Below are 18,125 nucleotides of genomic sequence, written 5' to 3'. Positions count from 1 at the left end.
ATCTAAAAGGACTTTTTTTTTTTTTTTTTTGCAATGACAGAATAAATTATAAACAAGGGTCCAAGAAATAATAGTGAATTCCTTGTTTTTTCAAAATGGCATCACGTCCCGAAGCTCCCTTTGCAGTCTGAGCGCTCTGCAACCTTGCAACCAAAGAAAGAGTCTTTTAACATCTATTTCAGGACAGACTTGAGTCCGTTTAGCCTGGTTTCTTTCTTTTAACCCTTCCCTCACCTTGAAGTGAGCAAAGCCTTGGCAAGCCCCACGGGTGGGATGGGCGCCTCTGTCACCCCGTTCAGTGCCCGTGCATGAGCCTTGCACCTGAGTCGGAATGGAGAGCGTGCTGCATGGCGTGCCCTTGGGTGTTAGGTGGGATAATATTTGTTATTTTTTAACTTGGAGGGATGGCTTCTTTAGTTCTGCAGGGGTGGGATGAAAAGATCCTTCTTACTGATATTAATTTGCAATAAAGTCAAAGCAGCAGCCCAAAGCACCACATTAGCTTAACGCTCCAGCATGTGGGGAGCGTTGCGTCTTTCTGCTGGATTCAGCTCAGCTCCGCTCCCAGGTAAGTTCACACCATCCCCTGGATGTGCAGTCCGGCAGGATTTGACCCAAATGCCCATGATGCTGGTGGTCCAAGTTCAGCCCATGCCTTTGCCTGGGGCTGGCATCTGGTATCGGTGCCAGAGCAGGCTACACCCAGGAGAAAGGGGGACACTTCTGGGGGGCTCTGTGGGTGCTGAGCAGGGCAGGGAGGTTGCTGCACTCTGCGAAAATCGGTCCTGTTGCCGTGGTGCAGAGATACGACCCTAGTCTTGCTCCTTCTCCCATCTCTGCAGCCCTTGGCACCACGGAGCGCGCACACGTGCGTTTCCCAGCCAGCCTCCTGGAAATAGCCAGAGCGAATTCAGTCCACGCTTGGCCAGAGACAAAAGCTTTAAAGCCCTGGGTGAGGAATTTGAGACACCACCAAAATTTGCTGAGAACACCTACCGAACGAGAGGGAGCCAGGCTTTCCGTGTGAATAAACAGCTCCCGTCTCCATCTGTCTTGTGCAGACTCTGCGCCAGCTGCTCTCTCAAGGCAGCCCCGCGTTTGTTTGCGAGACGGGTCCTTGGCAGCTCCTCGTGATGGTAGGAAAAAACCCGCAGCGGTGTCGCTGCCGCTTGCAAAGGCAGAGCTCGGAGGTTCGTGCAGACGTAGCGTTGGAGCGCCGCAGTTGCTCTCAGCAGCCCGGCGGGGGGTCAGGAGGGAATCGACTGCAGAATTGTGCCCGCGCGGTGAACGGGGGCTGAGTGAGGTCACAGGGGGAGGCTGCGGGGAGCAGTGGGCCCCGTTCCTGCAGGGGCTTGGTTAAAGAAAGGTCTGAAAGGTGTCTTTAAATCCAGGGGGATGCTCTGAGACCTGGCTGACTTGTGGGGTAGGGCATGCGCTGAGCTTTGGAGCAGCCGGGAAGGTGCCTTGCAGAGCATCTGTGGGGTTTTGGGGTGGCTTTGGTTGCTGCTGGCTGAGCCCTGGAGAGGGAAAGTGTGTGCTGAAGCTGTGGCTCCATGTGGTGTGTGGTCAGACCTGGGATGCTCTTTTAGGAAGGGCAGCGTGTCCTTGCTGCAGAGCCAGGGGTGGCAATGGGGTGCCCAGCGCTGCAGTGGGTTGGCTGGAGGGATGCCTCCGTGGGCATCCAGAATCCACCAGAACAGCTTCAGCACAGCAGCACACAGGGTTGGAGATCAGCTCGTGTGTCCTCGGCATCGCTAACCCCAAAACCTAACTGGGGAGGGGGGCAAAGCCATTTTGTGGTGTCTGTGCTGGAAACTCAGGGCTCCCTCACTGCCTTCCTTCTGTCAGTGCTTTGACAGCGCTCCCTGGAGCCCTCGAGCTCGTTCCTTTTTGGCATCATCGAGAAGGAGCCAGCACAGCAGGAGGTGGGGGCTCCTCCACCAAACCTGCGGGGAGAGGAAAAACCACGACCACCCCATGCCCTGGCAGCAGCCCCGCAGTGAGGGGACTGATCCTGCTCCCGAGCTGCCAGTTGGGCATCCGGGGGTGCTGCTCCCTGCCTGTGGCCATGCCCGTCCCCTCGGGTAAGGTCGTGTCACCCTAGACAGACCCAGGGGCCCTGCCACTCTCACCAAAGCTAATCCCTATAATTGAGTGTCTAATTAATACCTAAAAATACAGCCCGCAGCTGCTGCCGGAATCTGCCCTGCAGCAAAGGTAAGGCGAGAACCGCTGCGGCCCCGCGACCTTGGGGAAGTGCCCCCAGCACCCCGGCTGGGCACCACGCCGTCACCCCCTGGCCAGGCACTCCAATGACAGCTTGGGATGGGACTGGGAGCTCAGGACAGGACTGGGAGCTCAGGATGTGACCGGGAGCCCCGCTTACACCAGTGCTGCGGCTGCGCTGCTTGCTGCCCGCTCCCTGCATCCAGTGCTCATGCTTTTGTGATCATCTGAGGTTTAGGCAAACTGAAGCTGACGGTGACTTTGTCCCCATGCCTCGTGATTATTTTCCTTTTTATTTTTTATATATTTTTTTTCCCTTTAGCCACGGGAGCACGAGCAGTGCCAGCCGCAGCGCGTTCCCTTTCAGCTGAGTGCTGCTTTTCCTCCCGGTGCCTGCTACGGGCTCGTGGCCTCTCCTTGCACGGCCCCTGCACCTCGCTGGGGCTCCGCAGAAAGATGTGCCATGCTGATTAAGGCTTTTTCCTGTTCACTGGGGTCTTGTGAAGTCTGGTCGACCTAAATCAGGGAGGAAAGGTGGCTCTCCTGCCTCCTACCACAGGGTCCCGTCTCGGTAGGGGTTTCTGCGTGCTCTCCGAATAGCCTTTGTCTTTTACACCTGATTCCTGATCCAGACCTAAAATGATTAACCCACAAAACTGGGACCAAAGATGCCAAGGGTTGGCTTAGCACATCATGACTGTAGTTGGTCTGTGGGCAGCACCCATGGGTGCTCCTGCCCCAGCACCCTCCTGAGCAGCAGCACCCGGGTGTCGCCAGCACCGTGGTGCTCGCAGAGCTCCAAACTCATTCATTCGGCCGCCTGCAATGGGGACAGAGGCATCGCTTGCCCTCTTGTTCCTCCCCATGTTGAAGGTAACATACCTTAGGTTTTAGGGCCAGCACAATCACTGCAAAGTGCACGGACAAAAGGCAAGCGGAAACCTTTGCAATCCAGCCCCAAAAGCCTTTGTGTAACCGCTTTCCTCGGCACACTCAGGGCTGCGTGTGCAGGCTGCGGGGGGGGGGGGGGGTCCCTGGGGGCCAGGTCCCCGGGTGCAGGGTGCTGCCATCTCTGATGATTTGAGGCAGAAATACTGCTTCATGCCTCAGAAGGTTAATTATTTGCATCGTTCACCCATTCCTGCTTGCTCTTGCTGCCTCCCTCGTCGCTGTTGCTATCACTTTATTTATTTAATTTTTTTGGAGCAGTTTCACAGATTTCCCTTCTGGGCGACTCTGGAATTAACTCGATCAATGCACGCCTGATGAAGCAAAATGTGATTTTTCCCCCGGAGTCAGGACTGACTCAGGGACCGCTGCGGTGCAGATGAAGGAGCGGCCGTGTGCGCTCTCCCAGAAAGAGGTCGTTTTTGCCTGCAGGGCCAGCGCGGCCGGCTCCCCGTTCGGAAATTCAGAAAAATCTCCCGAACTTTGAATTTCAGATTTTTATCTGGGCGCCAGCCTGGTTTTTGCCAGGGGGGGGTCAGGTTTGGGGCAGAAAGCAAAGCGCAGTGGGGGAGCAGCAACGATGCGCTGCGGGAGCGAGCTCCTCATTCGGCCAAGCCCACGTGGAAGAGGAGCCAGTGTGGGGGGATTTGGGGTGACTCAGGGTGTTTTGGGGAGCTTGTGGGGTGGGCGACAGCTCCTCTCCCCTGCTGCTGCTGTGTTTTTTTTTCTCCTGATGGGTTTTCTGCTTTTCCTAAGGCTGTAAGGCGAAGGGGTGGGCTGAGGGCAGCGCTGCGACCCCAAGCATCTTCCAGCAGAGCAAAGCCCTGAAAATGAGGTGGAAAAGGACCAAGATATTATTATTATTATTATTATTATTATTATTATTATTATTATTATTATAGTAATATTTGCCTTGTCCATGGCCCAGGCTGCTGAAAGGGGCTGAAGGAGGACGGATGGAGTCGCGCGAGATGCGAATGGGTTTTTTTGGCTCACAGCATATCGAAACCTTTATCATTTTATTTTCTTCATTTGTTGGCTTTTTAGCTCTTCCACACTCCTTGATCCCAGGGCGCAGGCTCCCAGCCTGGCCCGTGCAGGACAGAGGGAGGTGTCTGGGGGGGGATGGATCAGGCCGCATGGAAAACCTCTGCTTTTGCACTGACGCCTGGGTTCCAGATCCCTTCTGTTCGCCGTTCCCTCGTCCCTACGGGTGTTTTCTTTTGAAACAGAATATTATTAATAACCGCAGGCTATTTTTACACCGCACGCTGGAGCTCACAATTGGTTTGCGGGGGAAGATGCAAGGCAGGCAGCAGAGCCGGGATGGGGAGTGGGCGGCTCTGCTGCCGGAGCCAAGGTTGGGGATTGCGGGTGGTTTCCACCCAAAATAGCAGGAGGGGGGCAGAGCTGGGGTGCCTGAGAGGCTTCGAGGGGCCCAAATTTCAACACCCGTGTGAAGCCGGGGCTGTGGTGTGCTGGGGGCTGCTCAGCTCTCTGCCCAGTGCCCTCAGTTCAGTGTTTTGCTTTGGGGGGGCAGCTGTGGCTGGGATGCTCCCCGTGCCTCTCCATCAGCTACTTTGGGGCCCCCCCATGGGAGATCCCACAGGAGAGGGGTGATTTTTTCGGGTGGAGAGGGATTTTTGCTGCCTTTAAGATGGTTCAAACTCCATCACATGCAATGCTCTGATGTGGAAACGGCTGCATCGGGCTTTGCCTGAGGGTGCTGGGGCTGAACCCAAAAACCAGAGGGATGCCCCGAGCCCCCCCATGTAGGACATGTCACCAAAGGGTCGGAGCAGCACCAGACCGTCCCGGTGGCCTTGTCCCTGTGTGTGAGTGGGATCCACTCGTGCTAACGCTGCTCTCTCCCCCCAGGTCCCTCTGGACACAGCAGTCCCCTCCTAGCATCGCTGCCTATTCCCGGCCGACCCCTTCACCCCCCCTTGGACATCAAGCACTTCCTGACCTTCAGGCTCAACGGGACGTCCCCGCTCAACCTCTTCCCCAATTTCAACACGGTGAGTCCCCATGGGCGGGGGGCTGCGGCTGCTGGACCCCTTCCTCCCCTATCCCCCAGAAAAAACAAACAAACAAACAAACAAAAAACCCTCTTTTTTCCCGATTCTTCTGTTCCTTGAACCCAGCCAGATAAGTCCTGGCTTAACTTTGGGGCTATTTTTCACCCCCACACGGTGCCTGCTCTGCCCGTAGCTCGGAGCAAACGTGGTGCCAGCGTCGTGGGGCGAGGGAGCAGCGGGAAGGAACCCTCGAAGGCTGCCTCTCGCCCCATCCGCCGCCCTCAGAAAGCAAAATTAAAAAGGTGGTTTGCTGCAACCAAGATCAATGGGGTTTTGCTCCTGGAATCGATAGCGGTAAAGTCGCTCTGGAGAGCAGTTCATTAGTTTTCAAGTGAATAAAGAGGAAAAAAGGAGGAGAGAGGAGGTGTGGAGAGGCAGGCGCCGGGTGAGCCTGGTCGCTGCGGGACGTCTCCTACCAGCGGGGGCTTCGAGGTAGGGCTGAAGTGGGACCAAACACCGGGGTTAGGAGGTTGAACTTCGCTTTGCAGAGCTCCCCCATCACATATCACAGCACAAGGCCGTGTCCTGGTGGTTAGCAGGATGCCCAAGGCAGGGGTATCCATCCTGCTCAGGGCTGAGGGGGTTTTGCTGCCCTCATCTTGGTCCCTGCATCTGAGACAGGCGGTTTGGTTGCTCCTGCCTTTGGTAAATGTCAGGTTTTTTTTTTTTTTTTTACTCGTGAGCCTAAAAATGGGACTTTCCTGAACTCCCTCCCCACCTGCTGAAACAGGGACCTGATCCTGGCCAGCCTTTTGTAAGTGGCTTTGAGATGAAACGTGCTCTGAAGGTGCAAATTATCACCGAGATCTTCAAAGTCGGCCCCAGAAATTAAGTGCTGGATTCCTGTTGCTGTTGAATGGGATTCAGACATCTAACTCCTTTAAGCTCTTTTGAAATCCCAGCTTTAGCCTGTCTCTCCCCTGTGCTAACAAGCAGGAACACAGGAGAGGAGGATTTTTTTGATGCCATTAACGTTGCTGCTCTTTGTCTGTGTTCCTTTTTTTAGTCTCTGGAGTCAGTAGCTAACTCGAACCAGACACTGTTGTTTGTTCTGCTTGGCGCTCGCTTGCCCCTGCCTTGGCACGTGCTTTCTAGAGCTTCAAAAAAAAGAAATAAATTGGAAAATGACTCCTGCACTCACGGGAGCTGCCCGGCTGTGCAGGGACAGGCTCGGCCGCTGCCCTGCCAGGCTCCGTGTGTGCTCTGATCCCTGCCAGCTCCCTGAATCCTCAGCTGGTTGCATTGAGCTCAGCCTCAGTCCCATGTTTTTAGCCCTGCAGGGATGCTCTCGTGCCGGAGAGGTGATGGGGGCAAGGTGGGAGAGGGGGCAGGAGCGAGGGGGTCACCGTGTTGTGCTCCCCGAGTGAGCTGCCATAAATGAATTTTAAGAAGGCAGCAGAGGTTTGGCCTTTGCTTGCTGGTGATGCTGGGCAGGACCTGGCGTGGTTTTGCCCCCAGGCGGCCGGGTAACGCTCGCCCCTTGCAGCAGCGCGGAGCACGAGCTGGTTGCAACTGCGCAGCTGAACGCTGTGCACTTGGAGCAGGTCACAAGGCTCTCATGAACCCAGCAGATGTTTTACTCTGGAGCGAGCAAAAACCTTTCCAAAAACTGAGCTCTCACTTAAAGCAACAACAGCAGGAGGGAAAAAAAAAAAAAAAAAGAGTCCTAGCAATACGGAAGGCGCGTTACGTGCTCAGAGGGCACTTTGTAGCTCTTGCGATGCTGCAAACCCCCAGGACCTAGCAGCGCCTCGCAAAACCACACCAGAGGATGCAAAGCGAACTGATGCTCTGTCCCGCTGCTGACCTCAGCGGCTGGCAGGAAGTTTGGCTCTGAGATCTCTATTTATATCGGTAGGAACATCCAGGGATAAATAAAGTAACGTGAGTCAATAAGAATTGGCGATAAAGCTGGGACCTTCATGCTCCGAGCGTGCCGTGCCCGAAAACCCACCTCTGCTTTTGGATGAGCTGCCCCACAGCGCTGGCAGCAGCTGGGCCCTGGGGTTCTCGGTGAAAGGTGCTGGAGACCAGGGGGAAAAGCCACATCCGTGGGAGATGGTACGTAAAGCTGCAGCACCAGGGTCCCCAGGGAGAGCGAGCAGGGACCGCAGTGGTTCTTCTTCCTATTGGAGATAGCAGAGGCTGCATATGGGAGAGAGACGGTGATGGTGTGCTTGTATTTTCATTTGATAGGAAGAACGAGGGCTCTCGGGGGGGCATTCGAGCATCAGCCCCATTAGGCATCACGTAAAAAAGCTCTGGTGCCCACATCGTGCTGCTCACACAGGTGGCAAGGTGCTGGCGTGCGCCCAGGCTGCCCCAGTGGGACTTTCCCCCAGTTTTTTTGTGAAGGCTTTTGGATCGCAGGGATGGCCAGAGAGCTGCGAAGGCAGCTGAAGTGGCTGTGGCTGGGTGCGTGGGGCTGTCCAGGGCATGGAGCTGGGTTTTGGGGTCACAGGGAGCTTGCATGCACAGCAAAGCAGTCAGTGGGGAGGAATTGCACCCAGGTAATGGCCAGCGTTGAGATGCCTGCTACAGAGAGGTCGCCAGCCTCACCCTGCTCCCAAAGCCACCTGGTGCACGGTGGCTGTGCCCACAAGTCCCTCCCCACCAGAGGGGACACAGAAGGGTGCCCAGAGGCCCCTTGTGCCACCCAGCAGACGTGGAGCGAGTGCAAAGCTGGCCGGGCTCCATGACAGCAAAAGGAAACCGAACAAAACTTGAGCGGAGAGAGCAAACCTCCTCCAGTATTGATGCTAACGGGGTTCCTTCATCCCAAGCATCCAAAATGGAAAGCGGAGTTTCCCGAGAGGCTGCAGTTTAGTGCTAATTAACAGACGAGCAAGTAGCATCGAGGAGCCTTCGCTGTCAGGCACCAAATTCTCCATCGAGCGCGGTGGAGGCTGCTGCAGAGATGAGAGCCGTTTTTCTTGCCTTTCCCTGGAAAAGGTGGGTGTTGCTCTTCCACGTGAGGGCCAGCCGGGCACTGGCAGCACGGGGACTGCACGCTGCGATCTTCGCTGTCGGGGTGGAGCGGCCTCTTCACCATCCGTAGGTTCCTCCGGTTCTCCGCCGAACCCCGAACGCCTCTTCATTTCTATTCCACGAGTGAGCAAAAAAGCTCGCAGCGAGCAGGCGCTTCATTAATCACCCGCCTTTACCATTCTGCTCACTCCTGGAATGGAATCTGGGGTCCTGATAATGGCTCCGTTGTCCAGGCATGTGCCTTGAAGACTGATGCACCTGTCTCAGCAACCAAATAGCTTTGCAGAGAAATACGATCGCCTGAAAACCCAAGGCTCTACTGACAGCAGGACTCAGATAAGATAATCTTCCTGTGCCACGGGCTAGGGGAACAATACTTGCATTATAGATTATAGCCGCGCTCAAACAAAGAGCTGATTCTTATTCCCCCCCCCCCATACCCCTTAATAAATGCATTTTGTTTAAAACAATTATGGCTTTTCCAACAAGTTTGCAGCCTCGGCAGAGGAATGACGCTGAGCATCGGGGAGGGACAGAAGCGCCAGGGGCTGTCAGCAGCCTGCGTGCTTCTGCCTCGCTGGCAGCCCCCCGCGCGCTGCCCCTGATGAATGGTCTGGTGGAAAGACAAAGCTCGCTGCAGATCATCCTGCTCCCCCTGTGCACATGCCCTGTGAAATACCAGGGGCTGTTTCTGAAAGGCGTCAGCCTCAGAATTTGGTTACAGCAGGCGAAATGGGTGCTGGGGGAGCCCAGGGTGGATTTGCACAGGTACGGTGCCCTGCGGTGTGCCTGGGGCTGCAGACACCCTCATCCCCCTGCCCTGGATGCCTGTGCAGGGCCGTGCCGTGTCCCAGCACCCCACTGAGCCCAGGTGAAGGTGGCTGTGAGGCAAGAGCCAGGGGGAGAAGTGGGACCCCTGTCCCCTTGTCCCCTGCGTTGGCACTGTGGGAGCTCTGTGCCGTGGTGTCCCCGGGCTCTGCTCGCACCTTTGGCTTTGCACAGGAACATTTCGGCTCCCTAGCAAAACACACGTGGAGGATTTGGGGCTGTTGCTCCTTTTACCCTCTTTTACGGTGGTTTCGGCTCCTGCTAAGTCACTCAGAAACCTCCCAGGTCATTGGGATAATGAGGACAGCAGCTGGGAGCTCAAACAGAAGCTGATAATTTGCCATCCACGACACCGGGGGCTGCTGTGGAGCAGGAGGGGGATGAAGGAGGGGGACACTGCTAGAGCAGGGCTCGGGCTGGTGCCATTCCCCCTCCTCTCCACATCCCCATTGCTGCCCAGAGGAGAGAGATGGTGGGGACGGGGGCCGTTCCCCTCTGCCAGACCACAGCAGAAATTCGGTGGTTTTTGAAGGCTGGCTTAAAAAATAATAAGGAATTGCTGGAGAGCACCCCACGGAGAGGTTTTATATAAAGTAATGTAGATAAGAAGAGGTCACGGAGAGGTCTGTGAGACCCCAGGCTTATTCCTGGAAGCCGGGAGCAAACACTGAGCACCGCGGGATGCGTGCTGCAGGTCCAGGTGCCACCCAGCCACCCTGTGCCTTCCTCCCCTTCCAGATGGACCCCGTGCAGAAGGCGGTGATCAGCCACACCTTCGGCGTGCCCACCCCGCTCAAGAAGAAGCAGTTCATCTCCTGCAACATCTGCCACCTGCGCTTCAACTCGGCGGTAAGCTGGCACGGGGCTGGCCTCGAGCGTGGGTTTGGGTGGGCGAGCGGGGTCGGTGCCAGCACCCTGCAACCACCCCGGTCCTCATCCCACAGCCCCACTGGGATGCAGAGTGGGCTGGTAGGGGTGCCCCTTGCCCACACATCCCCAGACAAGGCACCAAGCAACGCAGCTCCTCGCTGCTCCTTGCCCTTCCTCTCCGCTCGCCCTGGCTGATGCTGCCCATGGCAGGGTGGTGGAAGATGCTTCCTCCTTGCTCATGGGCCTGAACGCTCCCAGGGCTGCTGTGCCCTCTGTTCACCACGCCAGCTCTTTTGTCTTTCCACTCCTCATCGTTTTGTTCAGGTCTGTTCCCCGCTGCCTTGGCCTCGTTGGTTGTGCTTAAGCTGCTTTATCAGCCCGTGCAGTTGATATCTGCTCCTTGGGAACTGAATATAATCTTCCCTGCGTTGGCTTCCCAGAGCTCTGATGTGGCAGGTGGCTTTTTTTTCCACACACACACGCACCCCCCCAGCCTTTTATTCTAAGTAAATCAACCACCTTGAAGCAGGGAGGAAGGAAACATTCATTGATCCCTGCAGTACTGAATTGCACGCAGCTGATCTTTTGTGGGCAAAACTGATTAAACAGTTGGAAAGGGAATTCTCAATCAAATACCACCCAGCAGGAGAGGTTTGCAGGCAGCTGGGCCAGGAGTGCAGCATGGGGGGGCCCTTTCCCTGCACCCCCAGCAGCTCAGAGCCCCTCGCTGGGCTGCACCCCTAACCCCACGGGGCTGCGGTGGTCACCCTGGCCAAGGGAGCGTTTTCCTGCTTGAATTACAGCTTAACCACCTGCAGCTGTGTTCCCCCTTCCTGGGGAGGGTGGGAGGGGAAATCACAATAAAACCCCAAGATGGGGGCTGCTTTTCAGCCTCTTTTCTCTCCATCCAGCTCCGGGAAAGGAGCTTTGTTATGTGCTAAGAGAGGTTTTGGCCATGGAGGTTGGTGTTGTCTGGGCTGAGCCTGGACTTGCACAGAGGGTGACTGCGGAGCTGGGGGTGGCACCAGGCTCTGCTCTGCCCCCCGGCCTTGGAAGAGACCCCGGGGGGGGGCTCCCCGTGAGCAAGGGGACGTTTTGCATGGATGTGCAGCACGCAGCAGGGAACTGCTTCTGGAAGGTCGGTGTCGGTGCACTGATGCGCTCCTCCGCGCCGTGGCGTGCAGGGCAGAGGGGGAGGCAGCAGCACGGGGTTATTTATAGAGCTGCCAGCCTGGGAGCATCACCCTGTGCTCGGCTGTGCCTTCCCAGAGCAGTGACACGGTGCTGAGCCCCCCTTGCTCATCAGCTTGAGAACCAAGCCTCCTGAGGCTGCTTTTGCAGCTGGGGAGCACTGGGCTGGCTCTGCAGCACTGCTGTGCCTGGAGAGATGCGGTCCCGGCCTGGCCGTGCTGTATCAGCAGAGTCCTGCTGGAGATCCAGCTCTTCCAGCCAAAGTCAGCTTTTCCAGGCTTAATTATTTCGCTCAGCAACCAAGCAGCTTTGGGAAAAGCAGCAGAAGGGAAAGGCGGCGCTCTCCAAGCCATACCCTGGCTGGAAGCGTGGTGCGGGGAGGGTTGGTGCCCTTCCAACCCACCCTTGTGGCTGCATCCAGGTCTCAGCCTTTGACCCCTGAGGTTGCTTTGCTCTTTCCCACCACGCGCTGCTGCCGCCCCCATCCCTGCCCCGTGTCCCCCCGAGGTCACGTCTGCAGCAGCCCCCGTCCGGGCGCAAATCATCGCACGCCGCTCCTGTGCACAGCGGCGGCGATGCTCCGTGACCTACTTAGGCTCTGCTCAGCCCCGGCCAAGCCCCGTTATCTGATGGGAGTTGATTGTGTTTGCTAATGAGGCTCTGCTCAGCCGCGTGCGCTCCGATGGGCCTTTTTCTTTCCCACGTACCCGGCCGGCGCTGCGCTGTTCCCAGCCCTTAGGAGGCGGCGAGGGGGGGAGGCCGAAAGTGATGCTGCTGCTTCCCCAGCACTGGGAGCCTCAACTGGCCCCTGAAAATGCCGTGCAAATTAATCTGTGCTGCTCAGCAGTACGGTGTCTTAATTCACAATGGGTTCAGCCTCCACAAATTGCTAAACTGGGGTTGTTTTTGGTGACAATGCTGCATTGTCCCCGACCGCTAAGTACACAAATGTTCGGGATATTTTCTTTTGTGGATGTTTTTATCAGTTCGGTGCAGGCATGAACCCATCAATGTGCACTTCATTATTCGACGTTCTCTGGGAGAAAGGAGCCTGAGAATGTAAATTGCATGTTAGACACCCATTAGGTTACAATGGGAGACGTGTCCTCCCCACCAAGGTATTTTTTTAATTTTATTTTTACAGCCGGCGATTCACTGCGTGTTTCTGAAGCCGTGATTTATTTTTTTTTTTTGCTTGCTGAAGGCTCCTTTTAGAAGTGCCTTGATGCATTTAATCAGAGCAGGGTCCTTATCTCCGCCTTGCAATGCTGCGGTGTCTCAGCAAAGTGATACCTCGCCCTGAATGCATTGGCGTGCGAGGAGCAAAGCGGCTTTGTGCTGCGCCCAGCCAAAAATATCACCTCCGAGTGATCCATCCGTCCATCCTCAGCACCTACATTGTCCCTTTTTCTCCCCCCCTGCAGAACCAGGCAGAAGCTCACTACAAAGGCCACAAGCACGCCCGGAGGCTGAAAGCCATCGAGGCCATGAAGAGCAAGCAGAAGGCAGCGGCGGGGGCCAGCAGCCGGGACAGCGCAGCCGACTTCGTCCCCAGCCCAGAGGGCTCCGGAGACCCCAGCAGCACGGGTACGGGGTGGGGGCTCCAGGAGGGGTCCTGCAGCGGTGACCCCTGGGGCTGCTGCCACGATCTGGGTGGGTCTGGGTGATGTGGCAGGGTTTGGGTGAACCATGCTGGTGTGGCTGCAGCACGGTGAGGATCCCGGTTAAAACCCGAATCACCGCCTGCTGTGGGCACAGCCTTGTGCCCAAGCATCCCTCGGGGGTCAGCTGCTGCTGGGGTGGGATTAGGGTGGTGTAAAGCTGCGAGTCACCAATGGCACCATGAGAATTAGTAAACGAGCCGTTGTGTTACACCAGCATCTCTGGTGTGACAAGCTGGGAGCAGCATCGCTCGTGGCTTTTTGCACTAAAGAGGTGCAAAGGAAGCCCAAGTCCCATTCTCTGAGTATTTGAGCCTATTTGGTGGCCCAGCTGTAGTGGTGAGGAGTGGAAGGAGGCTTGGGTCTGCTTCAACTCTGCTTCAGCCTTGGGATCGCATCCTGGCTGTGGGAAGAGGGGGACAAAGCTGGTGTGTCCGAGCCCTGCTCAGTGATGTGCAGCTGAAGCACAGGGCTGGAATTTCCTTGAGGTTTTCTGTGCTTAAGCATGGCTTGGTGTTGAGGTGGGGACAATTAAAGCAGAGGCTGCTCCCAATTATATGTGTCTGCAGCATCTGGTGTGGTGGGGAGCACCCCAAAACGCCCCCCTGGGGAAGTACCCCAAAAATCCCATGGGGCAGGAGTGGGCTTTGCTGTGTCCATACAGCACCCGGCCCTGGGTTGTAGTGCCCCAGCCTGTGGCTGCCCAGAGGGAAAGGAGCAGTGATTTTCCCTGTGATTTGTTGCCTCTGGGCGATGTTTAGAAATAGAGATAAGGGCTGTAGGAAAAAAGCATTCCCTGCCCTTGCTGGAGCGCGCTGTCTGATACGGGCTCACACATCCCTGGTGGGAGTGAGCACCCCCCCGGAGCCACGGGCTCCTTGGGGCTTCTGCTCTGAGCCCACTGAGCTGTGGATAAAAGCTGTAGTGGGAGACAGCCCTGGGTAGAGCCACCCACAGCAGGAATAAAAGGAGCAGGCAGTGCCTGAGGTGGCCTTGAGCATCGGGGTTGCTCTCTGAAATCTGGAAAACCCATTCGAGAAAAGACAACCTCCCCCTTCTGACCCTTTTTTCCTCTTTTTTTTTTTTTTTTCTTTTCTCCCTTTTTCTCTCCCGCCAGCCCAAAGCAATGGCCTGAAGGAGCCGGATGCTGAGGGCAGCAGCCTGGAGCTGCCGCCCAGCTCGGAGGAGGCTCCGGCGGAGCTGTCGGGCAGCGCCGCGCCGCTGGGCTCCCCGCCGGCCTCCGAGCTCTCCGAGGGCGCCTCGGATGCCACCGGCGTCACCTCTCCGGCCACGCAGGTGGCCGAGTCGGGTGGCAGCATCAGCTCGGCCCCTGAGAGTGAAAAGGAGGGGAAGAAGAGCAAGCAGCACCTCTACTGCCCCACCTGCAAGGTGACCGTCAACTCCCTGTCCCAGCTGGAGGCTCACAACACCGGTAAGGGCATCGCATGTCCCAGGGATGGGCTCGGAGCCTTTCCCTCTGTGTTTCTGCCATGAAACGGAGCCCCGTAGGCTTGCAGGGAAGCCGTGTGAGTTAATGAAGGGTGCTTTAATTAAAAAGGGTTAATTAAGGTGGCTTGCGATGATGAGCAGTCGTGTTTTACTTACGCTGCGGCTTACGGGGTGAGTTCTAGCAAGGTCAAATGCTCTCTTATTGTTCGTGTCTCTAATTAAGAGACGTTTTCAGATGTATTTAATCAAGTGATTGGAGGCTGCTCTGTATTCTGTTGCAGCTCGGGGCTCTCAGCTGATACCAACCTGGAGCTGCCTCTTGCAGGCCCAGGAAAATCCCCCCCCACCCCCCAAAGCAGCCTGGTGCTGGGGCTCCTGCTCTTTTTGAGAAGCACCTGGGGGAAATTGGGTGAGCTCCACGGGCCGGAGCCCCGCAGCGATGGCTCACCCCAATTCTTCCCTCCCAGTGCTCCCCGTCTGGCTGGGGGGACTTGGGGGGGCTGGAGCCGGGTGGCAGCTGTGGGCTGGGTGACTCCCAGCGGTGCCCACGGTCTCTGCAGTGCCAGCTTCCATCTGGCTGCCCCCATACATGATGCTAAAATCAACCAGCCCGGCACCCTGGTTTTTAAAGAAAGCCACCAGCACGGCACAGCGGGAGCTGGGAAGCAGCACCCCCAGCCCCGAGGGGGTGGGCTCGGGACACGGCTTAGCTGCAAGCGTCTCCTTTTGCTTCTGTCGGTTCTGGTTACAAGCCCAGGAGCTGATTTGGGGAAAAAGAACAAACAAACAAAGGGCACGTTCGCAGCCTGGCGCTCCTCCGCGGCTGTCGCGCAGGCGCTAAGCGCAGGCTCCTTGCTTAACGCCTTAAAAAATAGAATGAATTAGCGGGGGCTTAAATTACTTGCCCACCCCCGTCCTCCCCAGCCCCTTGCCGGCAAGGGGCAGGACAGAGCACCCTGTTCCCAGGTGTGTGGGATTTGGGGTTCCTCCTTCCCTGCCTCTTATAACCCCGCTGAGCTATTCCTGGCTTGGCAGCCGGCTCTGCTCTGACCTTGGGCATAGCTCAGATGCTGCGGCACGGAGGGCGATGCGTGCCCGGCTCTGCAGACTGTGCTAATGCCCAGGACAGGGTGACGAGCTCCAGATCAGGCTTAAAATAGCAATTTCTCCGAAGGTCTGACACGTGGAAGGAAGGGGGGGGGGTGGATGTCACTGGGAAAGCAGAGCAATTCTGGTCTGCCTGCGGAGCGCAGCTGGCCGCGAGGGCTTGGAAGGGTTTGGGAAGGGGCTGCTGCATCCCTATGGGAGCCTGGGGTCCTGGGGGGGATGCCGGGTGCTGCTGTGGGTGATTTGGGGTGATTTGGAAAGGTGATGCTTGCTGAGTGTCCCCGTCCCTGTGCCATCCAGGCGCCAAGCACAAGTCGATGCTGGAGGGTCACAGCACCCAGATGCGGCGAGGCCGAGGCAAGCTCCTGTCCCGGGCAGGGCACAAATCCAAGAGGATCGGCAACAAGGGCAGCATCAACATCCAGAACAAGGCGTTTCACTGCCAAGTGTGTGAGATCTACGTCAACTCAGAGACCCAGCTCAAACAGGTGAGAACGCCGAGCCTCGTGCGCTTTTTTCCTCTGAGAGGTGCAGGGGCTCAGGGCATGGGCATGCAAAAGAACCTGGGGCTTGGGGGCACATCCCCTCTCAACACCCGATGCCCTCAGGAGGGGAGGGTCTCAGAAGGCCTGGATTTATAGGATGCATCCTATTTAAATCCTTCCCCTGCCTTAAGCCAAGGGGGATCTGTGTGTGTTTGGCCTGGCCACGCTGATTTTTTTTCCCCAGCTGTGGGGAGAAAATCGGCTTTGGGTTTTGCGTGGAGAGAGGGAGGAGATCTGATCCCAGCTCTGAGAGTGGAGAGGGTCCCTCGGGAGCAGTGGGTGCATCCCTATCCAAAAGCTGTGGGATAAATGGGCAGCCCAGAGGTGGCACCTGGGCGGCGGGCAGGCTCTCGTGCAGCTCCTTGTCCCCATCTGTGGCGAGACTGCGGCTTCCCAGCCACGGTCCCCGGGTCGGTGCCCATCACTCGGGCTCTTTTCCTCCTCCAGCACATGAGCAGCCGGAGGCACAAAGACAGGCTGGCCGGGAAGCCGCCCAAGCCCAAGTACAGCCCCTACAACAAGCTGCAGAAGAACGCTGCCCTCGCAGTGAGTATTCTCAAGGTACCTGTCTCCCAGCAAATTACCCGTCCGGTTATCGGGAACATCCTCTGCTGTGGTAGCCATCTCTTGCAATAAGGCACATCTGTTTTTATTTTTTAAAGCCTCGTCTCCTTGAATTCCTTCGGGGAGGGAGAGGGGTAGGGGTAAGAGCAGTTTCTGGGCTTTGTTCACGTGAAGGAAAGCATGGGGAGAACTGGTCAGCTCCCTGGCAGCGGCTTTTGAAACTGCTGCAGCATTTGGGGGTTCTTCCACCTGTCTCACAATTTCTGGAGGGGACGGTTGTGGGGTTTGGATGCTTGGGGTGGGCAGGGGTGGCGTGGTTCAGCTAAACCGAGCCCGAAAGTTCGTTTGCAGAGACTTGAGCCTCGCGGTCGAGCTCGGTGGGGAGTTGGCAGCCCAAAAACCAGCGGGCTGGGGGCTGCGTTTACTGATGCAGGGGTGCTTGTCCCATCCTGCACGCGGCCTCACCCCTCTCTCCTTCTCCCTCCCCGCAGTCCAAGCTGGCTCTGCAGAAGCACCTCACCAAAACGCTGGCGACCCGCTTCCTCCCCAGCCCGCTCACCACGGCCGTGTGTGCCGTGCCTGGCCCCCTCGCCTTGAGACCAGCCGCTGCCACCACCCTCTTCCAAGCCCCTCTCCTCGGACCAGCCCTGTTCCGAACGCCGCCGGCCCACGTCCGCACCACGCCGGGCCCCATCGTCTTCGCTCCCTACTAGAGCCCCTCGGCCGCCCAGGGTCCGTCGGCTGCGCCACGGGGGCTGCGCGGGGCAGCGTGCCCGGCCAGGCCGCTCTTCTTCTGGCTGATGGGAAACCGTAGTAGTAGACGTCGACCCAGGCTTCTCCTCCTTTTTGCTTCGAGTTGGCTCCTGGTGGAGCGAGATGCCCCGGCAGAGTCCGGCCAGCCCCCCCGGGGCCCCGCTGCTCCCCCTGCCCACGCCAGCCCTGTGCTCAGCAGGGTCCCCCCTCACCCCAAGGGGCTGGGTGATGCAGGTGAAAGGACGGTGCCAGAGCCACCAGGACCCTGCTGGGTTTCTTGTTTCACCTCCCAGTTAGCAGACTGGGAGGAGAGGAGCTGGCTGGTCCGGGAGGGGGTACGGAGCACCCCTCTGTCCTGCCAGTCCCTGCCAGCCCTGTCCGTCCCACACCAAAGAGCCCCCGCCATGGTGGGCGCTGGCCACAGCGATCGCAACTTTACTCAGAGAGCAATAGGCGAAGCCCAGGGCTTGCTCCCCCTCCCTCTGAAAGCACATCGCCTTTCGCCCAGGCAACCCAAGAAGCACAGAATTTGGGCACACGGTCGGACACGGGCTCCGCTCCAGCCCCATGAGGAGCAGAGAGCTGAGCCAGCCGCTTTGCGCTCCCCGAGGTGGGAAGGAGGTGACCCCGAGCTTGGAGAACGGCCCGGAGCCCTGTCCAGCCTGCTCAGCACCAGCTGTTTGCCTCCGTCCCACCCCTGGGGGGGACAACCCTGCCCCTACCTCAGGGGAGATGCTGTGAGGCTGCGTGAATGTCCCCAAAGCACTTTTTTTGGTTCTCCGGTGAAAGGTAACGCCGTCGTTCGCCGTCCAGCCCCGTCCCCATTAGGAGCTTCCAAGGAGTTTCTGACGACTCCCCAAAACGAAGGCGTCCCCGGCAGCCCAGACAATCAGGGATGAAGGAGCAGGCACCGC

At 57.6% G+C, this 18,125-nt stretch overlaps 1 protein-coding gene across 1 annotated transcript in view; it reads left to right on the top strand.

Moving 5' to 3' along the window:
* Window positions 1-17,382, top strand: part of ZNF385C (zinc finger protein 385C) — a 73,704-nt gene extending 56,322 nt beyond the window's left edge. The window contains 7 exon segments of the mRNA XM_032202530.1: window positions 5,053-5,195; window positions 9,810-9,920; window positions 12,557-12,719; window positions 13,911-14,225; window positions 15,650-15,837; window positions 16,342-16,455; window positions 16,950-17,382. Of these exon segments, the coding sequence (XP_032058421.1) occupies window positions 5,053-5,195; window positions 9,810-9,920; window positions 12,557-12,719; window positions 13,911-14,225; window positions 15,650-15,837; window positions 16,342-16,455; window positions 16,950-17,171 (1,256 nt within the window). The 3' untranslated portion in view covers window positions 17,172-17,382.
* The last annotated feature ends 743 nt before the right edge of the window (window positions 17,383-18,125 follow it).

This window comes from Aythya fuligula, chromosome 24 (genome assembly GCF_009819795.1).
Source record: "Aythya fuligula isolate bAytFul2 chromosome 24, bAytFul2.pri, whole genome shotgun sequence".
Taxonomy (NCBI): Eukaryota; Metazoa; Chordata; class Aves; order Anseriformes; family Anatidae; genus Aythya; species Aythya fuligula.
The sequence above is the reverse complement of the archived record's forward strand: the minus strand, read 5'-3'. Positions and strand labels throughout refer to the sequence as shown.